The following is a 20,023-nucleotide window of genomic DNA, read 5'->3' on the forward strand; positions in this document are numbered from 1 at the left end:
ACCAAAGGGAGGCTGGAGCTGTGGAAGCAAGCTCTGGGATGGTTTCTTTTCTTGATTACTGAATCACTTCTGATAAGTCTGTTAGATGCTCAAAGCAATGAGGCTGGAACATAAAAGGGATTTTGGACCTGTACAGGCCTTGATCTAGTTTCCCAAAGACTCCAGGGATCCCTGGGGCCAAGGATCATGAACTTGAGGGAATTGAGGAATTCTGCTTTGGGAAGAGGAACGAGAAGAGGCAAGAGAATCATCTTATTGCCTTTATTTCACTGTCTGCCCAGCTGGCCCTACTACAGGGCACAGGGCCAAACTTTTACACACTCATGCTCTCTGTGCAGGCCAATACATGCACCACACATTCTCTCTCTCTCTCTCTCTCTCTCACACACATACACACACACACACACACACACACACACAATCTCCGGCTCTGAGAGTCAGTCTCTGGAGGGCAAGGGCTACTCCTCAGCCTGCTCCTGCCTGCCCTTTTACAACAGCACCAAGGGCGGGCATGGGGCAGGGCTCTCTGCCCCAAGAACAAGTCCCTGTGCAAACTGGAGGTACCAGGTGGCTTCATGATGGGGTGCCAGACTCCCGGAGTCTCCTCCTCCAGTTCCTGAGGGAGGGAGTACTCTCTGCTTACCTGGGGGGGCCAGATCCCTCCCAGGGCTGGGGCCCGAGGAGCCCAGGTTTACCCCTCATTTGACGCTACCAGGACCTCCATCACTGAAGCATAGCCAAGTCTGAGGTTGTGGGCGTAACCCCACTGGAGAGCAGGAAGGCCTGGGCCCCAAGGCATCTGGGGAGGGGTCATCACCCCTTTTCCTAATCCATCTTCAATATGAAGAGGTTTGGGGCACACTTCCTGGAGAGGGAACACAAGCCTGGAGAAGTCCCAGCTTATGCCCTCTCCAGACTTCCATCTTCTGGGCCATAGCCTAAGACCAGGCGTCCAAAAGTACGCAAATCCAGCTGGCTAGTCAAGAGTTCCGATGCAGTCTGGGGGATCCCCCCAGTTGGAGATGGGTATCAGACTTGCACAGGCAGAGTCTGGTTCATCTGCAGCCGCATATCCTGGATGCTGCTCAGGATCTTCTTCTGGTGGCCAGCCAGAGTGACTCCAATCCGAAGCAGATCTCTACAGATGGAGCAAGGCGGGGTTAGTCCCTTCCCTCTTGCCTGACACCCTGTGCACAGCCCACAGCTTCTGCCCAGCCTCTTCCTGGAGGCACACTTACTCTGCAGTCATCTGGGCCACCAGGTCAAAGGATGCAAACCCAGCACTGCCGAAGCTCTCCTTATACCGCCCCATCTTGATGGCATCCAGCCAGTCACCCACCGTTGTGAAGGTCGTGTAATCGGGGACTGTGCGGTCCAGGAGGGGCTGGGACATGCTGTGGGAGAAGAGAGTGACCTGGTGGATCCTGCGTCAGGGACGTGGGGCTGGGGCTGCCAGCTTGTGTGAACAGATGTACTGACCCGGACTGGGCACTGGCGATGACCTTGAGGCTGGCGGCATTGCGAATGAGCTTGTCCAGGGTGTTGACGATCTGGGAGAACTTGGGCCTGAGGTTCCGGTCCCGCACCCAACAGTCCAGCATGAGCTGGTGCAGCGCTGTGGGGCAGTCCATAGGGGGTGGCAACCGGTAGTCCTGCTCCACAGCATTGATGACCTAGGTGGAAGGCAGGGAACATAGAGCGAGCCAGTCCTTCACAGCCAGCCAGCCCCCGCCACCCGACCCCTCTGGCTTAGGCCCCACTCACATCCTGGTTGCTCATGTCCCAGTACGGCCGTTCTCCATAGCTCATGACCTCCCACATGACAATTCCATAGCTCCAGACATCACTTGCAGAGGTGAACTTCCGATAGGCTATGGCTTCCGGAGCGGTCCACCGGATAGGGATCTTCCCGCCCTGGTGGAGGTGGTGAGGGCACACATCCTTCACCCTGGGACTCCAGGCTGCTTCCCAGACCTGAGCCCCTGCCTGATGAACCCCTCCCCTTGGGTTCCTCCCAGCTGTTTCCTGTACCAGGGAGCTGGTGTAGGTGGGGTCCGAGGGGTCATCCTCCAGGAAGCGGGAGAGGCCGAAGTCTGAGACTTTGCAGACCAAGTTGCTGTTGACCAGGATGTTACGGGCAGCCAGGTCACGGTGCACATAGTTCATCTCAGACAGGTACTTCATGCCAGCAGCAATGCCCCTCAACATGCCCACCAGTTGGATGACTGTGAACTGTCCATCGTTGAGCTGGAGGCAATAGGCAGGTTCAGATGGGCCCACAGCCTTCCCACAGGCCATGGCCCGCCCGCCTGCCTTCTCCAAGTCCTCAGACACCATTCCTCATCTATCCCTGCAACTGTGTCCAGGTGTGTGGAGCAGACACAGTTGTCAGCTGCCCTACTATGCATTAAGCATCTTGTAGACAATATACCATCAGTCTCCCTAGGGACCCAATAGTTCTTACCAGTCCCATTTTACAACCAAGGCATCTACAACTAGGAGAGATTAAGTAACTTGCTTGAGGGCTGGATTGCTCAGTGGTTAAGGGACTTGCCTGTGAAGCCTAAGGATCTAGGTTCAATTCCTCAGGACCCATGTAAGCCAGATGCACAAGGTGGCACATGTGTCTGGAGTTCATTTGCAGTGGCTGGAGGCTCTGGCATGCCCAGTCAATCTCTCTCTCTCTCTCTCTGCCTCTCTCAAATAAATAAATAAATAAACAGACAAAATAACTTGCTTGAGGTCACAGGCAGGAAGGGGCAGAGTCAGGAGGTGAGTACTCAGCTATTTCCCTATACCCTGCCAACTCCAGAAATATTTGAAGACTCAGAATAGGGTCTCTGACTTGGCAGTGGGGGTAGTTGGCCTGACCCGGCTCTCTGGGGGAGGGAGAGGGATTAGCAGGTTGGCCCTTACCCGAAGGAAGGAATCCAGGGCACAGTTCTCCATGAATTCAGTGAGGATCATAACTGGACGACTTTTGGTGACCACACCCTCCAGGCGGATGATGTTGGGGTGGTCAAACTGACCCATGATAGAGGCCTCACTCAGGAAGTCTCGCCGCTGCCTCTCGGTATAGCCCACCTTCAGTGTCTTGATGGCCACAAACACCTCCCGGCGGCCAGGCAGTTTCAGGCGACCCCGGCACACTTCCCCAAACTCCCCTGCAGAGTTTAGGGGACAGGTCATATGGTATTTCGGGGATCATCTCAGCACTCAACCCACCTCTGCCTCTTGTGTGTACCACTCCCCAGGGTACTCACCAGCTCCAATCACCTCCTCAATCTTGACACAGGACACGTCGATCTCCTTGGCAAACTCTCGGACAGCCTCATTAGGATCCTCGTAGGTAAAGGGGTCAATGTAAACTTTCATCCCAGGAGCGACTGCTTGGCAAAGAAGTGGGCATGAGAGGACGGACTTCAATCCAGGGGCAGGGACCTGTCCCAAACTCCCAGTCCTGCCAGGAACATACTCAGCAGCCTACATGCCATGCCTGCCCCATGTTATGCCAACGCCCTATCCCCCTCTCCCGTGAGAATGCTAAGGAACTACATGAGCTAGACGCCCAGGATTCTTCTCCTTGTCTTTGTCTCTCACCTCTCATCAAGTCCAAACTTCTGATTCATCCTTCCCCTCACGCCTTCCCATTGCTTGACCTTGTCTAGGCCTCCAACAGTCAGACGACTGCAATAGCCTCCCAGCTGGGCTCTCTGCCTCTGGACTTTTCCCATCCAGCTACGTTGGATCCTTCTCAAACAATGCATCCATTGTCTTCCTCCTCAGCTTGACATCCTTCCCAATTACTTGCTATGGAGTCAAGTCCAAACCCTGCCTGCCTTTTCAAGACCCTCCAAGGGCTGGCATCTCCACAGCCACCAAGGCCAGCTTCTCACTGGCCCCACAGTGGGGCACATAGTTGGGCACTCTCCCCACCCCACCCACTTCCTTCCAGAAGCTCCTCTAGGCAGGCATGCTGCTCTCCTCATTTCAGGGCCCTGTTCCTCTGGCCACCTCCTCCAGGAAGCCTTCCTCTTCCCTGAACTCTTAGTGCCCTTTGCCGCAGAAGCACCCCACTTAATACCTAATTGTCCTCTAATTGTTTCCTGTGGGGGGGATCTTATTCCCATAGGACTAACTGCCTTTAGGGCAGGAGTCACATCGCATGGGGCTAGTGAAGTGAGGGAAGGATTTTCTCATCTGGAGTGGGGGAGGGGTCAGGAAATGGTACCAACTAGAAGGAGCCATGTTTATAAGGAACAGTGGTCAAGGAGGGGAGGCACCTCCAAGCCCGCAGGGCACCCAGAGAAGGAGACACACTTACTGTATTGCTGCAGCTTCTCCGTGTACTCTGAGTCGGGGCCGTGCCGCTGCTTCCTGGAAGGGCAGAGCACAGGAGGCCTGAGCCAAGTCACCAGCTGACTCTGGTTCGTTTGCTTGCTTGCTTGCTTCCTTCCTTCCTTCTTTCCTTTCTTTCTTTCTTTTCCTTCAAGGTAGGGTCTCACTCTAGCCCTGGCTGACCTAGAACTCACTCTAGTCCCAGGATGGCCTCAAACTCACAGTGATCCTCCTACCTCTGTCTCCAAGTGATGGGAATAAAGGTATGTGCCACCAAACCTGGCCAGCTCTCTGTTTAAGGGACCCTGGAACCCATAGATAGGGATCGGGTCATGAGGTTTGGGAGGATAGGGGCAGGACCTGATCCCATGGTTGGTGGTCACAGCCACCCTTAGATCTCTGCACAGGGGCTCAGGGAATGCAGTCCTGGGAGTCAGGAAACAGGACAGAGGAAGACAGTGGATGGACTGGGAGGGCTCCTCTCAAAAGAAGATCTCTAGTCAGCCTGTGGGAACGGCGTACCTGAGGCAGACGACAGCGATGACCACGACAGCCACCACGAAGACAAGGCCAGCTGTGGCAGAGCCCACTATGAGGGGAAGCTGTTCCTGGAGCTGCTGGGCCCTGGAGCCTAGAGACCAAGGACGGGCCAGGTGAGCGGAGGATGAAGACGGGCCAGTGTGGGGACAGGCGTGAGGTCAGGGGAGGTACCTCTCTCACTTGTGGTCTCAAACTCAGCTGGGTGGCTGTACTGTCCATAGCCTGCTACAGTGCGGGCCCGGACCTGGACCACGTAGCGGGCATCAGGCCGCAGCCCGTCCAGCTGCACAGAGCTCTTCTGACTGGTCACAGTGGAGGCGATGCCCTCACTCTGTAATGCCAGAATGGAAGCATTTTCAGGGGTGCCCCTGTCCACACCTAGGCTTTCCCCATACCGAGTGTCTACTCCCAAGGGGCCCTAGCGCTATCTGGGTGGGGTCTTCTTGGCCCTACTTAGACCCAAGCCTCCTACGCCCCGAGGCTCTGACCTTGTCGAAGTACTTCATCTCGTAGTCCAGGATGACTCCATTAGGCCGTTCCGGGGGTGCCCAGGACAGGGTCAGGCTGCTCCCGGAGCTGCTGTGCAGGTGGAGCGTAGGCACTTCGGATGGGGCTGGGGAAGAGAAATGGGCTCACCGAGGGCCCTGAAATCCTGCCCGAAGGCCAATTCCCAAGGCTTCACTAGAGAACCCTCCGTTGCTCTGTCCAAGGAAAGACGACCCGAGCCCTGCTCCTCACCGGCCTGGTTGGTGGTGATATTCACAGCCACGTAGCGGGGAGGCAGAGGACTCTTGCCCGAGACACCGTTGACTGCCTGCACCTCAAAGGTGTAGCGTGTGTGGGCCAGCAGGTGACTGATGTGGACCCGGCGCTCGGTCAGGCCCAGCTGCCGGGGCACAAACTCCACGTTGTCATCGCAGCGCGAGCACGTTAAGGGGCCCCCGAGCCCAAGGCCCCCATGGCACTTCTTGCAGATGACGTTATACAGGAGGTCATCTCGTCCACCAAGGTCCCGGGGCTCGCTCCATTCGAGGATCAGGGAGGTCTCATTAACATTGGAGATGACGGCCCGGGGTGGAGATGGCACCGCTTTGGGAACATAGAGGGAAAGATCAGTGAGCTGGCGTCCGAGGACCTCCCCTGCTTTTGCACAGACTGCAGGGGACAATGATCTTCCTCTGACTACTCTTCCTAAGCCTTTTTTGTTTTCAGTTTGTCCTGGTAGGATCTCACTCTAGCCCGGGCTGACCTGGAATTCACTACATAGTCTCAGGCTGGTCTCGAACTCACGGCGATCCTCCTACCACTGCTTCCCTCCCGAGTGCCAGGATTAAAAGCGTGTGCCACCACATCCGGTGACTTTCTATGCTTCCGCACTGGCGATATCACTTCCCCCTAGAAGCCTTCCTGGGGTATATTCTGCCTTTCTCTGCACTCTCATAGCATCACTAGGGACAGTCCTCTAGTCCAGCGCTTAGCATAGTACCTGACTGTTATTTGTTTCTGCATCTGTTTCTTCAACTTGGTGGCAAGCTACACAGTAACAATGACTGTATCTCACTTCTTCCATATCCCTTGCACCTGGCACAATGCCTGGCACACCAAAGGCAAGGGCAAGAACAGAGCAGGACACCAGAATGCCCTTGGAATGGGAGACCACCTCTATTGTAAGATAGGTTGAGAGAGCAGTAGCTGCATACAGAAAAGGAACCATGGACTGGTGAGCCAGTCCCAAATGCCTGGCTAGTAGCTAGTGGGCCCTTGTTAAAAGGCAGGTAGATGGGCTGGAGAGATAGCTTAGTGGTTAAGCGCTTGCCTGTGAAGCCTAAGGACCCCGGTTTGAGGCTCGATTCCTCAGAACCCATGTTAGCCAGATGCACAAGAGGGCGCACATGTCTGGAGTTCGTTTGCAGTGGCTGAAGGCCCCGGCACGCCCATTCTCTCTCTCTCTACCTTTCTCTTTCTGTCTGTCGCTCTCAAATAAATAAATAAAATAAAAATAAATAAAAACAAACAAAAAAGAAAGCAAGTCACCAAATGAAGTCTCAAAACAGACATTTTTATCTATATGTTTTTTTTTTTCTTTTAAGAAAGGCAGGTAGATGAGATGAGCCAGCTTGGCTGGATTCTGGTCCAGAGGCCATCTTGAGCACATCATCTAGACTCCACATGAGCCTCAGTTTCCTCACGCGGAAGGGGTTATCTCAGTGACTGCTTAGGCCCTCCCAGGCTGGCCCCCTGGACAAGGCCTGTGGAGGGAGAGCAGAGGAGCTCACTCACTGGTACAGGCGCTGTCTGCAGAGTCCGAATCTGCACGGTAGAAGTTATTGTGGCAGGTGCAGATGCTGGCAGCTGGTGAGGTGGTGCGGCTGTTGGGGGGACAGGGGAGGCAGGGCCCCTCTCCCTGCTTTGCCTTGTAGCTCCCAGGGGGACAGGCTGCAGAGGAAGAGGACAGTAAGTGGTCACCGACTTTCCCTCTAGACACCAAGGCTTCCTTCCCTCCTCTGACAACCTGGCCTTTCCTTGGCCATGTCTTGCCCCCGCCACCTCGTAGATCATGGGGGCAATGCTGGCATTGCCCGACTCCAGCTGCAGCTACAAAGAACCTTTTGCTTCATGGAAAGGCACGTCTGTGGATTCATCTCCACCCCTGCCCCCTGACTCTCACCTCCGGGCCTCAGAAGATGTCAGCCCTAGCACCTGGACAGGCTGGGCTTGTTGAGGCAGGGCGGGAGAAGAGGAAGAGAAGAGGGTGGGAAGAGACCACTGGCAGGTGTCAGCACCCTGTACTCTTGCCAAGATGCCCCAGCCCTCCCTGACACTCTGGGAAAATAATTCTAGAGGGCCTTCAGAGATACGCCGCCACAGCCATGAGGTAGGGCCTCCTCTGTAGAAAGCTCACAGCCAACCTGTACCCCACCAGCCAGGAGCAGAGTAGGAGATGGGGAGGGGTGAGAAAGGGAGCAAAGAAGGGGAGAAAGCAACATGAAGGCTGGGGTCACCTGGAGTTCAGAGGCCTCAAAGCCTCCCAGGAGACCTGACTCAAGCAAGCCTAGTGTGTGAACACCCATTCTCCCATCTCTTCTGCCATCCACACTTGGCCTCTTGGATGTAGGCTCTGCACATTCCTCCAATCTAGGGTAGCTATATGATCTACTATTCATATCAGAGTATTTTGAGAGCCAAAGGGGGCATTAGGAATAATTATGTTAGGCTAACGGGCATAAGCAAGGGATTATCCTAGACACGCTTAAGCGTCTTGTCAGCCTATCCATGTGGCCACCTCTGGAGGGGTCATCATGCTGTGTGACGCCCAGAGCTGACACTGTGCCCTTCTCTAGGGTTTAATCTCCCCTCATAAAGGTGATATTCCATTTGGCTCTTTAAGCCAGTGGGGGAAGGGGTAGAGGCCTGGCCAGCCTGGTTGCTATGGGAACCAGCCTGCACTTCCTGCCAGGGACCTGCAGAGTGTTAGCCCCTCTTCAGGCTGTCAGGCTCATCCCCCTCACCCCCTTTCTCCACTTGGGAAGAGGAAGTTTCCAGCAAGTCCCCATAGAGAAGAGGAGAGGGGCTGGTAAGGCAACTCCAATCTGGGCCTCACTGAGGCCCATCCAGGCTGCGGGTCCAACCCTTCACACAGAGGCTGTGGTTAAGAGCCATCTCCAGCCCTGGGAGCCATGGCTGCAAGCCCCAGAGAAGAAGCAGCAGGCAGGGAGAAGAGATGTCAGTTTCCACAGCTACTATGGCCAGAGGAGAGGATTTAGTGTCAGTTCCCACATTCCCTGGCTGTAAGGCCTGGAGTTCAGAACCTCTCTCTGACTCACTGTACTTATTGGCAAAACAGGGAGAAAACTGGACTCTCCCTCACCGACTTGTGGTAAGGCTTGCATGAGGTAGCCCCATGCGGTGAGGTTTTACCGCTGGGAAGCCTAGCATACTGTAAGGGCTTGTGAGAGCCTCCCACCCGCCTCATGAATAAAAGACTGAGCAACCCCTGCTTTCCATGTAGCCCCATGTTTCTGACACTACTGGCTGGCTACCCTAAGGTGGTAACACTCACTCTTACTTCAGTCCTAGAAGAATTCTCTATAGCCACACTTTGCATGAGGAAAGCCAAGGTTAATAAAAGTTACGTAATTTGCCTAAGGTCACATCGGCACTCAAGCCTCAGTACTTGAGGGACTTGGCACCTAACTACCATGAAACATACAACTGCCTCTCAAGGAGCAGTTGAGCCCCTAAGACAAAGAGGTGCCCCCTCAGTCCTCATCCCCTTAGCCTGGGACCCCTCTAGAACTTCCAGGGTAAAAAGTGTACACTAGATCAAGGAGAAATCACAAGAGGGCAGAAAACCCTGCCTAGGTTTCCCAGGTACCTCCATGTCAAGGATTCTCCATGTCTTTTGCTCTGCCTGATTTTACCTCCCACCCCTGCCAAGGATGGACCCCAAGACCTTGGGCATGCTGGACAAGTACTTTACCACTGAGCTATAACCCCAGCTTCATAATTTTGCCCTCATATCTTCTCTGCCTTGTGTCTCCTTTTCTGTCCTGGGTCTTTTCTCGTACACGCATGTGTCCACGACAGCCACTCTGCACTCCCCTCCCTTCCACCCCATACTTGAGGCCAGATCTGGTCAGACTGGAAAGCTGGCTGTGGTTAAGCCTCCCTCCTCTCCATCCCCAAGGCCTCACTCACCACGGCACTGGGACTCCTTGGCAGCTGGCTCATGGCCAGTGGCGCAGGTGCAGGCACCTACAGGTACCATCCACTCCCCGTCGCTATTGCAATACAGCCTGAGCGGCACAGACACCTCCACGGCATTAGCGATGCAGGTGCCAAGGGCAATGACCAGCGAGGTGGGCTCAGCCCCTGTGAGGGTCTCGGGGAAGAGTGCGAAGCCCGCCGTGGTGGATGCACACTTCTTGTAGAAGGCGCGCACGGAGATGAGTGACATGCAGGCGCCCTGGTCCTGGAAGGCCAAGTAGAAGCCGGCCTTGGAAAGCTGCCCAAAGCTGCGCACCTTGGTGTTGACGCGGCCGGCGTCGAGGCGTGAGAAGCTCTCATCCGGCGCAATGGTGTCCACCTTCACGTAGGGGTTCTCCATCCAGAAGGGAGAGGATGCCGAGGCCACGTCGCTGTCGGCCTCGTAGTAGAAGAGGTTGAAGGTCTCCTTGCAGGAGCCGGGGATGTTGGGGATGCTGTTGCAATCGCGCACGGTGAACTTGAGCTCCACGTAGACACGCTGCACGTCCCGCCGCCAGATGAACCCCGTGCGCAGCCAGTTGTTCTGGCTGGACTCATGCACGTTACACACCTGATAGGTGCGGATGGGGTTCATGGCTTCATCATAGCCACTCACTTCTTCCCACTGAGTGTGGACCAAGCAGACAAAGACAGACAGTGAGCACGGCATTTGCCAACATCGGCTACGTTTACCTTCACCAAGGCACTTCGAGGGTGAGTAGCTGAGCACAGGAGTTCAACTCTTAGCTTTCTGGGTAAGAAAGCTCTTAACCTCTGAGTGCCTCAGTTTCCCAACTTGCAACCAAGAGATGACCTGTCTAAGGAGTAAATGACGAAATGAACAAAACATTGAGAAAAGGGCTGGGGCCTTGGTGAGCACCGTGTGAGTGTTAGCAATAATGTGTCGTCTTTGGGCCTCAGTTTTACCATCTGTGCAGTGGGGCTGGTTGGAATTAAATTAGACAGTGAGGAATTAAACCGTCTAATTGGTCTTGTAACTGTGCCCGACAGAGAAAACGCATTCACTGAATACTCACTGGCTGTTACCACTGCTAACACATCTAATCTTCTCGGAGCTCCATAAGGAAGTACATCTGCTACCCTTGTTTCATTTAGCTTTTCTTTTTGTTTGTTTTTTTGAGGCAAGGTCTCACCATAGCCCAGGCTAACCTGGAACTCATTCTGTAGCCCCAGGCTGGCTAAACTCACCAGTGATCCTTCTACCTCAGCCTCCCTAATGATGGGACTAAAGGCTTGTACCACCATGCCAGGCTTGTTGCCCTCATTTTTGAGGCAAGGAAGCCAAGGTCTACAGAAGAGAGTGACTTGCGCAAGTTACAACTGACCTGACAAATACAAGCTCTGTGGTACCATCATACCCTACGGCCCTGAAGTCCAGCCATGAAGACCATCTAGGGAAGTTCATTTGAACATTTTAGGTCTGTCAAACTGGGCTGGAGACATGGCTTAGTGATTATGGCATTTGCCTGTGAAGCCTAAAGACCCAGGTTCAATTCCCCAGTACACACGTAAGCCAGAAGCACAAGGTGACACATGCTTCAAGAATTCGTTTGTAGTGGCTGGAGGCCCTAGAGCACCCATTCTCTCCTTCTCCCTTACTCCCCCCCCACCCAGCTTCTTCCTCTCTCTCAAATACATCAATAAAATAGATGCGTCAGAACTATAGGCATTTCACAGGCAAGAAATGGAGGACCCGAGAAGTCAATTGCCTTACTCAAAGAGTCACCCGGCTGTGCTAGAGATCTGGGGCCAAGGTTTCCTGATTCCTAAATTAGCATCTCTTCTGGGGTGACCCAGGAAAGAGGGTGGGGGTTGGGATGGACCTGGAAAGATTACCAGGTAGGGTTGAGGGAAGGCTGAAGGGGAATGGGACAGAGATGGAGTGCACGGGACAGGGCACAGTCAAGCAGGACAGTGAGAGATACAAAGACCGCAGAAAAGGGGTTCAGGCTAAGAAGGAGACAAACAGAAGGGACAGAGGGTGCCACATGAGGTGAGGGTGACAGGAGAGAGGGCAGAGGCAGTCCAGAGGGAGACGGCATGGATGCCAGAGGGTAAGCAGCAGTCTAATGGTAACCAACATTCAAGAGAGACACAGGGGAGGTCTTACCCCACTTTCTGGATGCGATGTCCATGCCAACTCAGATGTCACCCACTTTGTGTCCATGAGGGTCTCTAGGGGCAAAATGAATGGAAAGCCAATGGTCAGGGGTTAATCAGAATATGAAGGAGAAAAATGTCAATGTCACCCAGGAAAGGTAGGGATGTGGGCGGCCCCTCCAAGTCTCCCTGATTCTAAAGGAGACCCTGCAGTCATCCCCAGAAGAGACAGCCCCAGAAGTGTCAGGTCTGGCAGGCTGGGGGTAGGTGTGTCAGCTGTTCACCCAAGGCCTGGGTTAATGAGGCAAGAGCAAGAGGCTGGTTCACACACCTCAGGCTCTGCTAATCTCCACACAAAGGGGCCAGTGGGGCCTTTATCCAGGAACAAAGGGTTGTGGGCTTCAGACCCGGCAGCCCAGGCCTCCCCTGAGCCCATTCCCAGCACAAAGACCCAACCCCACACACTGCCCAGGGGGAGGGCAATGACAGGCCAGGGCCTGCTCAGCAGCATCCCACTCAGCCAACTGTGGGGGATCAGACAGGAATGTTCTTTAAAGGGATGGGAGCCACCATGGTCCAGAACCAAATCCCAGCCCGAAGCTTCCTAAAGTCCCTGGAGAAGGTCTTTTATAGAAAACTGATGTCCAGAAAAAGTCAGTCTATTTCTTCTGGTGAAACCGCTAGGCCACGTGAAGAGTTGGAAGTGGCTCAAATTCAAGTCTTCCTGTCTCAAAACCCCTTGCACTTGGACAGCACTAGACTCTCTGGAAAGGAGGGACTGGAGAGCTGGTGTGGTGGGGCAGGCTTGTAATCCCAGCACTGGGAAGACTGAGGTAGGAGAATGGCAAGTTTGAGGCCAGTCTGGGATACATGGTGAGATTGTGTCAAAGAAAAGAAGGAATACAAGAAAGCCTGAAAAACATCTGTGTGTCCCAGCCAAGCTGTTCCTCTTGTCGAAACCCTCCTTGGACTACACCAGGTGACAGTTAGCTGCTGTTCTCCAGGTGTCAGGGCCCGGGGTTCAGTCACAGCGCCTACCCTGTGTTCTCAGTTCTGGTCTCTTATCTTTGCTCCCCGCTCAGTCATGGGAGAGGCTCTTGCATGTTGCTGGCATGAACTTGTTCCCCTAGGAGCATGGCTCTGGTGTCTGGATAGAAAACTCTTACTCGGTGAAAGATGGTATGACACCCCCCCACACACACACAAGTTCAGAACTAGAAGGAAGAAGGCATCTGGGAAACAGGAGAGACTCAACTCCAGGCTGAGATAGAAAAGGGCAAGCCCAAAACTTCTAAAACCTCCACGTCCTCCACGGGAGAGCCGAGAGTCCCCCAGAATATCTGAACCCCAAGGGCTCCAGCTGACAACTTAGGCTGTGTGGAGGGCAGCAGCCATTTCACTGCAGGGAGCCAGACTCCCTCCTGGAGGCAAAGCACTTACTGGTCCCTGGAGGGACCAGCTGCGGGATAAGCCTCCTCCTTGGTGTCCTGTTAGGCCCTATGGCAGACAGATAGACACTGACATTTGGCAAGCAGTCCTTTAGGAAAACAGAGATGGGCAGCAGCAGAGGCACACCCCCCCACCCCACCCCCAGACAGCAGGATGGCCAGCAGTGGACTACAAAAGGCTGAGATGGACAGACAAGGAGGCTCAAAGAGACAGACAGCGAAGGAGATTGCCAAGTGGCCTCTTCTTCCCCAGCCGGCAGACTGGAGTACTCCTGTCCCTGGGAGCAGCCTCCCGGCCGAGCCAAGGCGGCCCCTCCCCCCAGCCAGCCAGCCGGCAAGCTTGTCTGCCCGCGGCCCGAGCAGGCCAGGGCTCCCATCTTTCGCTCGCTCGCGCAGCCTCCCTCCTCCCGCTTCCCTCTCCCTCACTTCCTTCTGCTCAGCCTGTGCCAAGCCCATCTGGAACTGTTTAAACCCAAATATTCGGGGCCCCCTCCCCCTCCAGCCAGATTCCTCCACAGTTTAAAACAAGCCCAGCGCTGGCTCTGGGAGGGGGAGGGCAGGGCAGGAGGCGGGCTCTGGAGGGAGGGAGGGAGAGAGGGAGGGAGGGAGGCTCTTCATTTCGGTTTAATTTCTGGAGAGGGAGGGAGGGAGGGAGGGAGCGAGGGAGGGGATCGGCCCTTGGCCGTGGTGCAGCCTTGGCCATCGCTCAATCTCGGCACATTTTTCCCATTAATGAGGAGAGGACTAGGATTTCAAGTCCTGTGTGCCTGAGGAAGGACTCCTGCTTCGATCACCCTGGTGGGGAGGGGGTGGGCTCCTCTTAGTTTCCCCACTTCTCTGGGGGAGAGGAGGGAGGGGCCTGTTCCCCAGCCTCAGCACTGTGACGGGACCTTAGCGCCCATCTGCCCAGGCCCCTGAGAGGGAGACCTCTCCTCTTCCGTGAAGGAAGGCACAGAGGCTAAGGACAAAAGAGTAAGTGAGCAATCGCCAAATACTTCCAGCTGCCCCCCACCCCCCACCTTTCAACGCACTTTGCCCGCCAGGTGGCTGCCGAGTTAAGAGAGAGGAGGGCTAAGCACAGACCTCACATTGCCTCCAAAAGGCACCAGGGAGATTGACAGAAGGCTGGGGTCCTTCTAAAACTGTGGCTTTAACACTCAGGCTCAAAGCACCCCTTTCGGGTTTTCACAGGGCCACGTAGAACGGCCACGTGGCGGCAGCTATGTGGCCCTCACCTGGACACAAGCACGGCTGCATAGGCAGGCAGCACCCAGGTCTCTGTGGCTGGGCCTGCTCCCCACTCCTGGGGCCAAAGCAGAAATCAAATCACCGTGAGTTCAAGGCCACGCTGGGGCTACAGAGTGGGTTCTAGATCAGCCTGGGCTAGAGTAAGACCTTAACTTGAGAAAGCAAAACAAAACAAAACAAAAAAGGCCACAGCCACCCACAAACATTCACATGGCCAGAAATACCCCCCCCCATACACACATACACAACTAGTATGCCTTTTTCAGGCACACAGATGCATATGGTACAAACAGCTTAGTCTCCTTAGACACTCCCGTACAGTGAACCTTTCTTACACACAGACCTGGCTTGCCCCACACAGACCTATTTTTACAACCTCACAGCCTTCCTAGGGGTACGCACACCTAACCCAAGAGAACACGTTTACAAACCCACCTGCACACACTATTGTCAGCCACAGGCATACAGTCGTGAGTGTACAATACAAACACAAGTACCATTTTCTCTGAAAAGACTTGGTGACATGTTCCTCCTACATGGAAACTATGGTCAGACATCAGGAGCATGGAGACAAGAATCAATACGTAACAGATCGCGAAGAGCTTCAGAGGGGCATCCTCCATGCGCATGCATAACGCAAACACACACTGCATGCACACTGTCCCTTCTCTGGGGTGTCAGAAGTGGGGTGGGAGAAGAGTGAGGTGAGGACAATAATCCTCCCTCATCCTGCCCCCACCTCTAGGCAGGCCAGCCATACAGTCCACTCTTTCAAAGCAGATATTGAACAGCCTTGGCCACAGGCACTGGGAAGCAGCAAGCCCAAACCCTGCTTCCTGTTGTCCTGTCTAAAGCAGGAGCTGCTGGTCAGGTCACGAGGCTAGGGGTGGGGCAGGGGCATCAAGATGATTCTAGGTGTGGCTGGGTGCGGCCTCCTCAGGTGTAGCCCCTGCTCAAGACGCTAGCCACTTCCCTGGTAGCACAATGGTATTGTCTCAAGGGTTCCCCAGCCTTGGGGTGGGTCTTCTGTGAACCATATAGCAGTGTAGCTCCAGAAGTTGTTGGCACATTCATGTTGGTGACCAGGCATGGGGACGGAAGACATTGTGGTCCTGTCTCTGAGGACCACATGGGTGCAAAAGCCCGGCCAAGGACCTGCCACCTGCCCTGGTGAATGGCCAGGCCCACTCAATTTTTCTGGAGCTGCCAGACCCCACCATACCTCAGTCACCCAGAATACCGCTCCCCGAAGTAGGAGTGCCACTGAGATACAAGAAACAACCAACAGAAACTGGAGGTAGTCTTAACATAAACCAGGGACACTGAAGTATGAAGAAAGATTATATTCCAGACTTTGGCTAGCAGGGTCCTTGGTGCAAGAGGACAGGGGACAAGGTCTGGGTAGGATGGAGGGCCCTGAAGCCCTGCCTGTGACTAAAGGGAAAAAACAACTACCCTTGGTGTCCTCACTCCCATACAGTCCCTACCTGTGCCAATAAACAGAGAAGTCTGATTCCCAGTTTCCCACTCCTGCCCCGTGTCAGTTCGTGTGCATGCATCCACCAGCTTGCACACGCAGAGTGGACAGCCTTAGGATGTGTTGCGGGGGTGGGGTGGGGGGAGCCTACCTTCCCTGGAGTCATCTCCCACTCTCTTGCTACAGCCTCTTGGCCCCCAAGTCTGGGATGGAGGGGAGGGGAGGGGAGCATCTCTGAACAGAGAACACATTTTGTTTTTCATTCTTTCCCTCAGATCATGGGAATTTATAATTAAATAAACCTGAGATGAAGAGAGAAGCAGCACAGGGCAGAAAGCCCACAAGCCTCAGCGCCCTCACCCTAGACCGTGGACAGCTGGTCCTGGTGTGAGGCCTCCAGCCCTCCCTCTGATGCTGGCCCCCGGGGGGCAGGGGGGGGGGCTGGCCAGGGGCTGGGAGTAGAAGGGCCTTGAGAGACCTGGTCCCAGAATAGCCCCTGGGCCAGGGGGGCTGCTCTCATCTCATCAGGTGCCCAGCTGCCCCATCCTGACAAACCAGTTTGACTCAGCACAACAGGCAGGGCTACAATTTTCAAACTATGTAGGACTGGTGATTCAGCCTCTTCTGATGTTTAATTAGTGGAAGGCCAGTGGCACAGGCCTTGCCCACGACAGGCTCAGCTTTAGCTCTCATCCACCGAGGCCAAACTGGCAACGGTTTCAGCTCTGGCTAAGGGGAGAGCAGAGGCAAGCTCACTGGTTCACTCATGTCCGTCCTCAGGACGCTGAAGCTCCGTCCAGGTGACAAAACGGGAACAGGAGTTAAAGGGATAGCAGAGAAAAGTCAAACAAGACAGCAAGCAATAAAATTCTCGGCCCATTGTCCCTTAACAGCTCCACATTCTTGGGGGGTCATTCCTGCTACCAATGAGGACAGAGACATGCTGCTTTTCCCCTCAGGGACAGGTTCCACTGCAATGACTACTTAGCTGGCATGGCTAAGTGGGATGTCCCCACCCTAACTCATACAATCTGCAAATTGTTTCTCTTGTCACAAAAAAAAAAGGTCTGTTCCCAGCTGGGACCTAAATATCCTTTCTCAGGTGGCTCAGATGCCATTCCTCATCCCAGACCCCAACCTTAGCTTGGTCACCCTAACGGACCTTATCCCGCCACCCATCCATAATGTTGAAGGGGAGAATGATAGGGGCTTGGGAGACCTAGGGGACATTCCTCAAAAGTAGAGTGAATGACAGGTGTCTGGATAATTCCCAGGACAATCTGTGTGTGGGGAGAGGGAGGGATAATTCTTCAAATGGGAAGGACAAGAAAAAAATCCTTGGTTTCTTCCACCCATATAGAAAATTGATGAGATTCTAAGACATAGAGCCTTGGTGGATCCCAAGTGTGCAGAGAAGGAAAAGGAACCAAGTGTCAGTCAGCATCTAATTAGTGGGTACGCCAAGGGGAAGCACCCACAGATTGAGCCTAAATATAATGGCACCAGTTGCAGAGAGCCAACAGTTAAAGACAAACCAAATCCTGACATTGCCAAATGGAATGTCGGATAGAGGAGCTGCACCCTCCACCTGTGAAGTTTGGGGGATGGTCAGAGATCTTCAGGGCAAAGGGATCCACAGAGCCCCGTTCCCTGGACACAGCCCCAGGGGCCTGGAAGTGCACCCATCCTACACTCCAAGCCCAAGAGGAGGAGTGGGAAAGGGACAGGAGCCCAGGAACCAGCTTTCTTCTTATCCCTTCCCTCCTAGGAGTTACCTCCTCTCCTACTACCAACCCTTCCTCTCACCTGATTCCAGCAAGATAAAGACACTTCCCACTGCTCTTCAAGGAGCAGACCCTGGGGTAATTATAGTAATAACAGCAGCTAATCCTTGAAAAACAAAGACTGTGCTAAACCCTTTCCACATAGTAACAATTCAATCCTGACAACTCAGTGATGGTACCGTGCCCATCTCAGAGCAGACAGGGGAGGATGGGCAGGCAAATGCTCCTCCAAGCATCCGCATTCTCTCTTCTTCTCATAAACACTTGGAAAGTGTTTGTTGCAAAAGTGGAGGCAATGGAAAGGCACACAGTAGGCACTGCTACTTCCAGGGGGAATCCACATTAGCTTAGCCTCCCAGCCTGGCACTAGACCTGACTCCCACAGCTGTTCACCACCAGCTCCTTGGTCTAGAAGGCTTCTGGCTAGGGCCTGCGTCAGCGGATCTGAGGATTTTGAGGGGCAAAATGAAAGAAAAGGAGAGAAAGAAAGTAGCATAGTGAGACCACTCAGGGGGCCCTGGCTCACTTGAACCAAATCACACACCCCCTCTCCATGCTTGGCACTAACGCCCACCACATCCCTCCGAAAGGGCCACAGGACCTGAAACACACACACACACACACACACACAGCTGACTGAGTTCTGTAAGTACACGTCTGAGTGTGCATGTGCCAATGTCACCTCGCCTGGGCTAAGACAGTCAGACCTGGCAATACTGCAGACTCCTTGGCTCACACCCTTACAGCAATCATCAACAAAGCCCCACACTGGTTTCTCACGCCTGAGATCCTATCACACACGTGTGGGTTGAGTGTGCACAAGTGTGGGAACAACCTCGGTGTATCTGTTTGGATTTGCATGCGTCCACCCTTGTGAATTATTCTGTCAGCACAGCGGGCTCAAAGAAAAAAGTGGGTGGGAGATTACAGGAACCTTTTCCTCTGGTAGAAAATTCCACAGCGCACCAGAAACACTCTCTCGTCTCTGAACTACGTTAAAGCTTTTTCCTCCCAATCTTTTAAGCTTACAGACTGTGAGTTGAAGGAAGGAACCAAGTTACACAGGATTCATGTTTCTGTTGCTGAACTGAAAACTGTCTAGATCTGTTTCAGATACTACCTACACCCCAAGTTCCTCTTAAATCCTGTGTTGCCCTACCCCTCACATTAAGAGAGGCATTCACCCTCTTTCACCTTTCGCAGTTTTCTGAACAGCCTCCCCATTGTTTGTAACCTGTGTTGGTGTCTGTTACCTGCAAGCTCTCGTCAGCTGGCATGGGTGTGAGGTCTCCTGCCTGCCAGGGCCACCAGAACAATCACCTGGAAGTCGGAGGGCCCCCCTCAGCCGTCCCCTCGGAACCCAAAGGTCTGGCCTTTCCCACCCGGGGCAAACCCCCCTCTGCTTCTGGGGTTCCGTGGAAACCCAAGACCTCCAAGTGTCCTGCTAAAAAGTTGAAGGGGTGCCCCAGAGAGAGGGGCAACGCAGGCACACACTACCTCGTGTGTAAGCCATAAACAATGACAGCCCCTCTAAGCCCCCTGGTTTCTCCACCCCTGCAGCCATCTCTGAACAAAGCAGGGTACACACACACACACACACACACACACACACACACACACACACACACACACACGCTCTCGCTCACAGTTAACTCCAACGGGTTTCTAAGCAGCGCCGCCCCCCAAACCGGGCAGTCCCGCTTCACCCCCACCCACCCAGCCCCGTGCAGCCCCACACACCCCTTGTCTGCCGGGTCGCCCACACTTCCTCGCCCGCCGCCCCACTGTCCCGTGATGCCCAGGACCTCGCTTCTGTTGCGTGGAGGGGGGGTTCCCCCACAGATGCCCACCGCCCCGGCCGTGACTTTGGCGCAGGGCTCAGCCCGAGTCCAGCTTCCAGCTCTTCCCCGCGCCGCGACCACCGGCCGCGGGCTCCGCTCACCTTCCAGCGCCCGGCAGCCGGCGGGCAGCAGCAGCGGCAGCAGCAGCAGCGGAGGCAGCAAGGGCAGGAGTCCCGGCGGCGGCGGCGGCGGTGGCGGTGGCGGCGACGGACGGGCTCGGGCCATGGCCTGGGGCGCTCCGGGACCCGAGCCGTGGCGCGCCGACCCGGCCGCGCCGCGCCGGCGGGGCTGCGGGGCACCGAGACGCCGAGCGCGTGTGTGGCTGGGCGTGGGGGGGGGGGGTCCTCTCGGCTGGCTCCGGAGGAGGCTCGGTCGTGTACGGTCCCCGGGAGATCCCGGCCAAGAAAGGGGGTGCGATCCAAGCGGGTGGCGCCCCGAGCTCGGAGGCGATCCTTGGGGAGATCCTTGGGAGGCAGGCAG

General features: G+C 54.8%; 1 protein-coding gene across 3 annotated transcripts; it reads right to left on the bottom strand.

Annotated features, from left to right (window-relative positions):
* Positions 1 to 247: 247 nt before the first annotated feature.
* On the bottom strand, positions 248 to 19,768 carry Ephb3 (EPH receptor B3). 3 transcript variants are annotated; one of them, XM_045149634.1, is made up of 16 exons: positions 19,645 to 19,768; positions 11,756 to 11,820; positions 9,577 to 10,249; positions 7,159 to 7,314; positions 5,617 to 5,967; positions 5,367 to 5,491; positions 5,050 to 5,209; positions 4,861 to 4,969; positions 4,325 to 4,377; positions 3,264 to 3,386; positions 2,917 to 3,164; positions 2,032 to 2,247; positions 1,765 to 1,914; positions 1,480 to 1,673; positions 1,239 to 1,394; positions 248 to 1,138 (listed from the first exon to the last, which is right to left on the bottom strand). In XM_045149634.1, the coding sequence occupies exons 1-16, from the start codon at positions 19,766 to 19,768 to the stop codon at positions 1,030 to 1,032; spliced, it is 3,012 nt and encodes a 1,003-aa protein (XP_045005569.1). In that variant the 3' UTR covers positions 248 to 1,029. The 3 variants fall into 3 exon arrangements, with proteins under 3 accessions (XP_045005569.1, XP_045005571.1, XP_045005570.1); XM_045149636.1 differs by lacking the exon at positions 19,645 to 19,768 and adding an exon at positions 12,784 to 12,864 and having other exon boundaries at positions 5,059 to 5,209; XM_045149635.1 differs by lacking the exon at positions 19,645 to 19,768 and adding an exon at positions 12,784 to 12,862.
* Between the last annotated feature and the right edge of the window lie 255 nt (positions 19,769 to 20,023).

Source organism: Jaculus jaculus, chromosome 5 (genome assembly GCF_020740685.1).
Source record: "Jaculus jaculus isolate mJacJac1 chromosome 5, mJacJac1.mat.Y.cur, whole genome shotgun sequence".
Taxonomy (NCBI): Eukaryota; Metazoa; Chordata; class Mammalia; order Rodentia; family Dipodidae; genus Jaculus; species Jaculus jaculus.

Coding starts and splice junctions, on each gene's coding strand:
- Ephb3 (XM_045149634.1), bottom strand. CDS start 19,768: ATGGCCCGAGCCCGTCCGTCGCCGCCACCGCCACCGCCGCCGCCGCCG. Junction 5,968..7,158: donor TGCAGACAGCGCCTGTACCA/GTGAGTGAGCTC, acceptor ATGTTCCCAAAG/CGGTGCCATCTCCACCCCGG. Junction 1,395..1,479: donor ATCGCCAGTGCCCAGTCCGG/GTCAGTACATCT, acceptor CTTCTCCCACAG/CATGTCCCAGCCCCTCCTGG.